At 43.2% G+C, this 10,598-nt stretch overlaps 1 protein-coding gene across 1 annotated transcript; it reads left to right on the top strand.

Moving 5' to 3' along the window:
- Nucleotides 1-9,438: 9,438 nt before the first annotated feature.
- On the top strand, nt 9,439-10,473 carry LOC128341007 (uncharacterized). Its single transcript, XM_053286985.1, has 2 exons — nt 9,439-9,810; nt 9,902-10,473. Exons 1-2 carry the CDS (start codon nt 9,721-9,723, stop codon nt 10,430-10,432), a joined length of 621 nt encoding a protein of 206 aa, XP_053142960.1. The 5' UTR covers nt 9,439-9,720; the 3' UTR covers nt 10,433-10,473.
- Nucleotides 10,474-10,598: the final 125 nt, after the last annotated feature.

Genomic DNA, 10,598 nt, shown 5'->3' on the forward strand with positions numbered 1-10,598 from the left:
AGTTATCACATAGGAAAATTAAAACAGCTGTTTTGTAATTACTTCCCCCTACCATTGCCGTAGACTTGCCAAAATGTGATGACAGAAAGGCATTGCAAATGCCTGTGATGATTTATGCGCTCATGTCTTGCAGGACCTGGAGCTCTACAGTTCACTCTGTTTCTTCCAGGCAGTGAATCATTCTTGTTTAGCTGTTGTTCTTGCCACAGTCTTGCCAGCCAAATATAAAAGTGAACATGTTTCTGAAATTCCAGTCTAGCACCCTAGCCTCTAAAGCTTCAGAAGCCAGTAGGAAGCCAAAACCAAAATAATTGTTACTTGTATATGCAAACAGAAAAGTTCTAGAAGTATTAAGAAAAGTTTAAAAACAAGTATTAATGCTCTGTCTACAAGCCAGCAGTAGATGGAGGATCAGGTACAGCCACCACCCACTAGCAGGACGATTTACCTGAAGCAATTTCTCTTCTTGGTAGACATCAACAGTAACCATCCAATTTTTTCCTGATGGAACTAAATATCAATGATCAAGTTTATTTTTGCCTGCCTAAGCCTGGTAACTACTATTTCTGAGCAAAAATTTCCCATTGCCAGGAAGCCCTCATTATTTTCTCTAAGCTATGGTGGGTACCGACATTTTGAAAAAATAAAATTCAAACTAAATTTCAGGGTTCCTTCCCAAAGTGAAACACAAGACAACTTCCCAATGAAGCTAAATGAGTTTCTCTAAGACAAATAAAATGCACCAGGGGATGTCTATATATCCTTCCTGTAAATCCGCAGTTTTACATTTATTCCATCTCTTACATCTCTTTACATTTTTTACAGCTGTAAAGAGTTTACATCTCTATTGTAAACTCTTCCTCTTCCTATCTAACACATTTGTTATACATTGTAGGTCTTCTCCAGTCATACACTTTCCTATGGCTGCATTCACATGCAACGTGGACCCGCAGTTCGGCTCCCCCCGCCCACCCAAATTCAGATGTCACGGAGAGCTCCCTCTCTGCATCCAGTGAGACTGCCAAGAGGAGGGGAAACTGGCTGCCTGGGCTTCAACACTAGCACTGCAGAACCAGAGGTACAGGTGGCAAAACTCACTACAAACTGAAGGTACAAACTGGAGTCTGGGGAGGGAAACCACTAGTCCATTCTGAGGCAAAACTGTGGGTGCCTGCATTCAGACATACAGAAATTGAAACTGGAGGCCCCATCACCTCCATTTTTGTGTTATGTGTGAATGCGACCTATGGCTATATTGGCATGCAAATAAAACAGCGACTGATCCCCCTGTACTTCTTTCCCTTTCTACATTGTTTTGCTTATTTTCCTTTAAATGCATTATCAGGTTCAATGCCTGCCAAAGCATTACATTTCCCCAAGCCTGTACTTGCATATCAAGAAGCTTCGGGCACTAATCTTAACTGAATTCTGGACAAGATCAACATAGCATCATTGAGCTGAGATGTTCTAAAATTCATTTACAGTTGTCCTTCCAAATAATATAATTGAACATGATCCCATTAGAACTTGCAATAAAATAATATTCAGGCTTGGTTCACACAGTAATTTGAATCTAGGTTTACTGTGGGTTACCAACATTAGATTTATTGTGTGAACCCACCCCAAGGCAGGAACCTCAGATTCATCTTGGGCCATAAATAACCTTGGTGTGAGTTCACACAATCATGCAAATGTCAATAATCTTCTCCTGATACCTTTTAATAGATAGCCACCTGCAATTTTTCAATGGACTGCCCTCTTACAATATTAGTTTTATGCAGCAAAGAGTTGTAGCAAGGGCTGCATCATACTATACATACTTTTGAGCAAATTTAAAGCATCATATGATGGTTGGGAATAAGCAAGCGTTCTCCATTTTGTGGACAATCTGCTTCTCTGTTCCATCTTCTGAAATCCTGCACTGACGGAAATATTAACTGCACATGGTTCACTTTTTTTTGTTTAAATGAAGGTTCACTTCTTTATGAAGGATGGTGGGTATAAGATTTGTTCCCCTATGAATGAAGGTTGATGGGCATAAGATCTGAGTAGCTAAAGTACAATGCTGAATGCCTTGAATCCAGAACTTAAGTACAGAGTAGTCCTGCTGAAGAGATGCCTATATGCCTACAACATTCCCCATTACTGGAGAGTGGATACTTAAAATGAAATCCTGATTGCACTTAGTTTGGAGTAATTGCAGCTCCAGCAACTACTCAGCAAAAAGTGGTTTCAGAATTGTTGAAGGCAGTCTAAAAAGCACTATGCTGGATGAAGCATCATTGAAGCCCACATGCATAAGCCTCTGAATCAAGTTACAATAGAGCAATGAGCAGCCCTGAGATCTGTGCAGTTCTATTCCTGGGGCTGCTGCTGACTTCCAGTGAACTTAATTCTTCTATGTTTTCTACTTCTGTGTTTTCTACTTTGTAAAAAAAATTCATTGCATTCACTGCCTGCAAATATATTTGTACAGCAAGAATGATTTCATAAAAGGTATTGCTATCCCCCAGTGGGGAAATATCCAAATAGTTAAATATTACTTTTATTATAATTCCTGTGACTATGGTTGGTTTCTGTCTGCATTGTCACAAGTACCTGGAATGAAGCTTTATTTTGTAAATTGTTATTGTGGACTAAAATGTGCATATTAAACTTTCAGTTTCCTGATTTCCCCCTCTCACATCCATATGATAGAGTTAGAAGAAACAATCAAGATGGACTAGCTTCTCCAAATGCCCCACTCTTACATTTATGTAATCTCATTTGGCATAGCAAAATTACTTTCCCTCTATTGACATGGTGCTATTATCCAGAATGACACAGGCACTTTGCAAGATGCTGTCATTTTCATTAGCTTTCCACAGGAGGAGCACAACATTTTCCTTATACCATCCTTCTCTGTCTTATATTTGGAAATGGGTGAGTTGGCTCATCTACTGGGATGATGTTAACACCAAGATGGATTTCTGCTTCCTCTCATTATCTCATAAAACAGGAGCAAAACAAAATAGGGGTGTATCCTCTGTTGACAGAAATATTCTTCTAAAGACTTCTGAAGATTGCTTCCAATTTCTGAACATATTTGCATGGCCTGATTACTAAGCATCTTGTCTTAGACTTCTGATCCCATTCAGGAAGGGCAGTGCTGATATAATTAGTAAAGTAAAGTGTGCCGTCAAGTCAGTGTCGACTCCTGGCAATCATAGAGCCCTGTGGTTGTCTTTGATAGAATACAAGAGGGGTTTACCATTGTCATCTCCCATGTAGTATGAGATGATGCCTTTCAGCATCTTCCTATATCACTGCTGCCTGATATAGGTGTTTCCCATAGTCTGGGAAACATACCAGCGGGGATTTGAACTGGCAACCTCTGCCTTGCTAATCAAGTCATTTCCCCACTGCATTACACATGTAAAAATATTGAGTAAATTGATTATCTAAAGGTCTTATATGGTGGCAACTGATGAAGAAGCTTGTTAGGGAAACTGCCAATTTAACAGCCACTACTAAATGGCAACTGAGATAGGAGGGAATGAGCCTCTTCTCATGACCTTTGAGAAGGGCTCCAGATTGGGGTGCAGGGAAGACAGGTTAGACTTACCTTCCCCACAGATGACTGATCCTCTTGTGCTGGGCGTGCTCTCCCCACGCCCAGCGATTCCCCATGCACCCAGGCAGAGGCCAGGGTTGGGGGCCGGGATGTGTCATCCCGGCCCCTGGAAATACCATAATGCACCATGTGGGCACGCAGTGCATCATGGGGATCCCCCTCCCCACCCTGGGCTCCCTGCAGTCTGGCAGCCATGGCTGTAAGCAGCCTGGCTGACACACGGCCACAAAAATGGGGTTAAGGGAGTGCTGCTGACTCCCTTAACCTCATATTAAAGGGTTTGCCACCGTGGTGCCAGCAAGATTGGGTCTGAACCCTGCAGTTCACATGTGTGTGCAAAACCGCACTGGGCTCCTTTGCATGTGTGTGTAAATAGCCTTAAGGCCACACTTACCAGTAACCATTAGGAGAGTAGAATAATGGGATTTTGGAGCTGGAAGTCTTTGGATGTCTTCTATCTCACCCTCTGCACATTGAAGGAAACTGCTACAGCATCACTGACAGATGGCTCTCCAGTCTCTGTTTGAAAACCTCCAGTGAAGGAGAGCCCAACAATGCCCAAGGCAGAATGTTCCACTGAGGAACAGCTCTGACATTTAGAAAATTCTTTCTAGTGTCTAGCCTAAATCTTCTTCTTAGTAATTTCAGCTCAGGAGCAACAGAGAACTGAACTGCTTCTTCTTCTGTGTGACTGCCCTTCAGATATTTGAAGATGGCTATCATAGCCGCCTTTAATCTTCTCTTCTCCAGGCTAAACAAATTCGGCTCCTTCAACTGTTCCTCATAGGACACCATTTCCAGATCCCTCACCATCTTTCTGAACCTCCTCAGAACCCATTCTAGTTTATCAATGTCCTTAAAATGTGGGGCCCAGAATTGGGCATAGTGGCTGACATCACAGTGGGCACAGGACTCCTTGGGAGAACACTGCAAACCCTGACATTTGGAGAGAATTCCCATTATGGAGAAATATCTCCAGTCAGCAGCATCTTGGAAGCATGTGGCTGCGAACTGGTTGCCTTCACTCATGCCAGCACCATACACCAGTGTTAGCTAGCCATATAGCAACTGCATATTTGCATAATGCTAATTAATCACCCTTGCCTCATCCATCAGTATGGGTGGGAATTAACGTTCCTTAAAGGTGCAAATTACTTAACAACGTTGCACTTCTCTAAATTTTGGGTCTCATTTGCTCGGGCTCAGTTAAACGTGTTGCCTTCTTCTCTTTTGGAACGGAGGTTTGCTTGTGGTGCTGGCCTCCTGGAAACTGTCACCCATGTTCTGCTATACTGTTCTTTGTATTGGGATGCTAGAGAAGAACTTATTTCCCCTTTGTTACTCAAATTTCCTGGAAGGTGCGAGCGTTTTTATACATATTACTGTCTTGTGGATGTAAGCTCTGATATTACAAAAATTGTAGCAAATTTTTTTTATATTGCCATTAGGTTAAGGTCTCAATTAAGTGCTTAACTGTGGGAGCTGTTTATGCTTTTTAAACTAATTTTTTTATGAATGACTGTATTTTGTTGTATTGTGTTTTAGTTTTGTTGTATTGGATATGTTTGTTATTTCTATTTCTGCTGGCCAATGGCTGTAATAATAAAATTGATGATGATATAAGAATTAACGTTCCTGCCCTTAATTGTCCCATAGTAGTGGCTGGTGGGTCCTACTAGAGAACCACTTCAATAGCTAATGCAGTTGGAGTATGGTGGAATATTGGGAACAGTTTTTTTTTGCACCATTTTGTATGATACATCTGAAATAGTCTCACATACATGCAGTTAGGGACATGTCCTCACATGTCCCACTGCCTCTCGCAGTGTGCCTTTCCACTTTTCATTACAACATGCAGAAGTGGTTTGAATTGCTCTTCTGCGTGTGATTAAATCAATGTGGGGGCTGTTCCAGCTGCCACCCCCAGTTCTCTATGAAGTTATGAAAAGGTGTGCCAGGAAAGGAAAGTGCTGTGTATTTCCATTTCCCTAATTTTGTGCGGGCAGGGCTGCATCATCCAAAATAAACTTATAAACATAATTCAAACTTATTTCACACCTGAAATTGGTTTTACTTCATGGTTCTTTTAGAGGCAGGACAAATTGGCCAGACAATTATAATTAAACTGTTTCTGTTAAAATACTTCCAACAAAAATTTGACATTTTAAAGGACTGTGAATGCAGAAAAGGTCTGCATAGGTGCAGATATTTTGTTGTCACTGCAATAATTAACCTTTGCTTCTCCTTTGCCCATTCATGCATTTACTATATGAATTAATCATGAAGTGACTCGGTGTGCTTACCAAATGTGTGTATGGTGACTGACAAATATAACTGAGATGATATCTTTTTTAATGAGCCAATTCATAGAGATCCATTTATTTATTTATTTATTTATTTAATATCTTCACTGGGTGTGTATAGAAGAAGTAACACAAACTATGAAGCGTGGAGAGCTGTAGACGTTTTCAAAACATTGTCATAGCATAATATCCCAATTTAAGTAGTGGCTGGAGCTATATTGCTTGAGTGTGATGTTGAACCATTCAGAATGGAATTTAGTTTGTGTGTGTGTGGCGGGGTCTCTTTCTTCTTGTTTTTTTAAAAAAAACACCTAGGTTGTAATGCCTACAATGACAGCCTTTTGCCTTTACAATGTCTGGCATATATCTAATAGAATCTCAGAAATAATCTGAAGAAAGGGACACTAAGATATTCCATGGTCAGAGACTGGAGCATTAGTGCCAGAAATAGCTCCTTTCTTGTTCTTATCTTACAAATGGCTTGCAGAAGCAGAATAAAATATATAGAATAAGTACATGTAGTTCAATGTGTTCAGTTTTCATAATCTATGCAGGTCACAGAATCTGGGTGTTGAACTTCTTTATTTACTTCATTGAGCATCACAGTCCGGTCAGTGACTTACTCTGCCATGGCATTATAGCATCCTATTTTGTGACAAGTTCAGTGCAGTGCCAATCTTGCATTTGGTCCTCTGTGCTGCTGTATTCATGCAACAACTGTAATACGTGGACATTGTTATATCTGAAGCCTAGCAAGATATGTATGACTGAGTACGACTGGGAACTACAACATCATAATAGACTTGGACCTGGTACACAAGGGTCTCCAGTGGCATGGAAACGGCAGCTATGCCACTCTTTCCCTTGCCACTGGGCTAGTACAGAAAGCCCTGAATCATGGAGGAGAAGCCTGCACTGTGGCTCCTCCCCATGCCAGCATTTACCAAGTGTCCTAAGGGCTGACACTGGGGTGGGTAAGAACTGCCAAGGGGGCTCCTCTCACATGGACCAGGCCTTTTCATCTGACTCATTGGTGTAGTGGGGAAATGACTTGACTTGCAAGCCAGAGGTTGCTGGTTCGAATCCCCGCTGTTATGTTTCCCAGACTATGGGAAACACCTATATCAGGCAGCAGTGATATAGGAAGATGCTGAGAGGCATCCTCTCATACTACACAAGAGGAGGCAATGGTAAACCCCTCATATATTCTACCGAAGACAAACACAGGGCTCTGTGGTCACCGGGAGTCGACACCGACTCGATGGCATACCTTTACCTAGTAGTGCGGAAAGGAGCAGTGTTACAGCAGCCACTGGCATACCAGAAGCCATATGCTGATGACACCAGTTCTGTGCTAGAATGATGTGCTTTCTTGATCCTCTTAGGTACTGGCCAAGTTAAAGAATTCCTATAGCATTGGTTAAGAATTAAGGACTAGACCCTCCAAGCCCACTGAGGTATAATTGAAAAGGCATGTAATACTTGTTGACATGTCTTGCAGCATAATGGGTGTGTTGCAGTCCCTCCTGTGCTGCTGCAGGGCTCTAAATCACCAGTGATGCTGCTGTGCAAGAGGGCAGTACCAATACTGCTGACTCTTGTGTGATCAGATGTCATGCTGCTTCCATTATACCCAATGGAAATACCGTATTTACCCAAATTGAAGACGACTCTGAATTGAAGACGACCCCCTTAAAAAGTAGAAGTATAAGCCACCTAATGGTGCATCAGGAAAATGACTTGATTATCAAGCCAGGGGTTGCCGGTTTGAATCCCTGCTGGTATGTTTCCCAGATTTTGGGAAACACCTATATCGGACAGCAGCGGTATAGGAAGATGCTGAAAGGCATCATCTCATACTGTGCAGGAGGAGGCAATGGTAAATCCCTCCTGTATTCTACCAAAGAAAACCACCATTGTCACCGACTCGACAGCACACTTTACCTTTAAATACAGGTTATACCTGCATTTACTCAAATAGAACAGGACTCTGCATTTAAGACAATCTTCCAATTTCTAATATCAAAAACCTTGGGGGAAAACTAGTTTTGGATTCAGGTAAATACAACATGCGATCATGCAAGAATCAGCAGTACCAGCACTGCAGTCTTGTGCATCAGCATCACCAGGTGATTTAGAGCCCTGTATTGGCACAGACAGGACTGCACCATCAGCATTACGCTGCAGGACATGCCATCCAGTAACGTTCGTGGTAGCCTGTGGCAAGTAATAATCCTCTCTGAGTGATCACAAGGAAAGCTTTTGCAACATGGAAGAGAGATCATTGTTTCCACCCTCCTTCCCCCAGAATACTGATGGGTCTCAAATGTCTGATGCAGGTGTGAGTGGTGAGACAGGTAAATAACACTTTTGTAAGCCAGCAACATACAACAAGAATATTATTATTATACTCATCCACCATAAGGCAATCAGAGTAGCTAGCTTTGGCTCTCGATGCCTCAGAGGCCCAGCAGAGGAAAGGAAGAGAACATCAGTAGTATAGGGGCATACCTGCTGTCAAAAACCATGTGCTTTTGTTTACAAACAAAAGCACGTGGCTGGAGGATGACGTCACAGTGACGTCACGGGGGGCGGGGGCTTGCAGCTGTCAAATGTGCTTACGTCACCGGAAATACGTCATCGGAAGGGGCTGAGGAGACCCCCACGTGACCGGAAAGGGTCAGAAGTGGGGGACGCCCTTACCCCGGAAGTCTGGCACCTACCCTACCACCCCTACCCCAGAATATGTCCAGACATGTCCGAAGGGGTGCATGTGACCCCTCTACGAACACGCCTAGCCACCCTGGACCAATAGGAACAGGTTTCAGGCTCCGGAGAGGTCCGAGTGAGCGGGTGTGATAATGGTCGGGCGGCCATTTTGTGCAACTTTATTGGGCGAAAAGGCCCAGAGGAGACCCCACGTGGCAGGGCAGGGTCAGAAGTAGGGGTACGCCCTCACCCCGGAAGTCTGGCACCCACCCTGCCACCCCTACCCCAGAATATGTCCAGACATGTCCGAAGGCAGACATGTGACCCCTCTACGAACACGCCTAGCCACCCTGGACCAATAGGAACAGGTTTCAGGGTCCGGAAAGGCCCGAGTGAGCGGGTGTGATAATGGTCGGGCGGCCATTTTGTGCAACTTTATTGGTCGAAAAGGCCCAGAGGAGACCCCATGTGGTCGGGAAGGGCCAGAAGTAGGGGAACGCCCTCACCCCGGAAGTCTGGCACCCACCCTACCACCCCTACCCCAGAATATGTCCAGACATGTCCGAAGGTGGACATGTGACCCCTCTACGAACACGCCTAGTCAGCCTGGACCAATAGGAATAGGTTTCAGGCTCCGAAAAGGTCCGAGTGCGCAGGCGTGATAATGGTCGGGCGGCCATTTTGTGCAACTTTATTGACCGTATCGGGGTCAAGTGAGCTCTCTACGAACACGCCTGGCCATTCTGATTCAGTAGGAATACTCCGTTTCTCTCTGAGCCACTTTGTTTTTGCAGACCCACGGTTTGAGCGATCATGGGTTCCCCAGAGAGATCCTTGGAGGATATTGTACAAGAAACAATTGTAAACCCTAGCCCGAGAAAGCGGTATATTAGTACAAGTTCTGATGATGAGAAATTCCCACCAGCTAAGCGTCCCGAAGAAGAAGACCAAGAACTTTATGAAATCTGGCAGGGAATCTTGGAAGATGCAGCGGCAGAATCTTTTGGAGCTCAGGTAAATAAACACTGTTGGTGTTACAGACTTGGGGAGTATGTGAGAGTTCCCAGGGCTGCAACATAAAAACTGTGTTCTTTAATGTTTTCCCAGGAGGGTGACGACCGCGGCCTTGACACACTGCCTCTAGCAATATGGAACTATACAGAGCCCGGGAACATGCATATCAGGGTGCGTATGGAGAATTTAGGGGTGGGAATATCTCTTTTAAAAGAAAGATAGAAAGAAATAGTAATAACAGCATACCTTCCCCATCCTACAGAATCCTCCCGCTGTGAGAACGCATCAACCCAGCCATGTTACTATGCAGAATTTCCTAGGACTACAAGTGGATGATTCAGATTACATACCAGCAAGGAAAAGACGTTCTGCTATGAAAGGCCTTGTCAGAGCGGGGGTATATGGAATTTTAAAATACTGCCTGAAGAATTACATGTATGATTCATGCTACGGGTGTATGGTTCAAGCAGGGGGGCAAGACTCACATGAATGTGTTACTTGGACCGATAGAAATGTTTCCAGATTTATTAGAACATTGTCATCAAGGATGTGTGTGAAAGCAGTGCTCCACATAATTATTATAATTGCTTACAGCTTGAAAATGTTATTGCTATCTAGTGATACCGTGAATCAGACTCTAAACCTCATCAGCAGGGTTAAGGGTTCTGATGACCCGCAGGCTGTGTTAGAAGCTATCCCACAACAGAACGATTCCAGAATGCTCTCTTTTGTGAACTGTGTCCTCGAAAAAAGGGGATACAGACAGTTTCTTGTTCCAGAGATACCTGAATAAATTCCCTCGCAAAAGTCTAATGGAACTGTTGTACACGACTGCCCTCTAGTGGTATGTGGTTTTTTTTTTGGTTTTTTTTTGTTGTTGTTAATACATTCTTCCTAGAATACTGACTGTTTTTGTATGTCTATTAAAATACTATATTATTATGTATCAATTCATAAAT

The sequence above is a fragment of the Hemicordylus capensis genome, chromosome 1 (assembly GCF_027244095.1).
Source record: "Hemicordylus capensis ecotype Gifberg chromosome 1, rHemCap1.1.pri, whole genome shotgun sequence".
Taxonomy (NCBI): Eukaryota; Metazoa; Chordata; class Lepidosauria; order Squamata; family Cordylidae; genus Hemicordylus; species Hemicordylus capensis.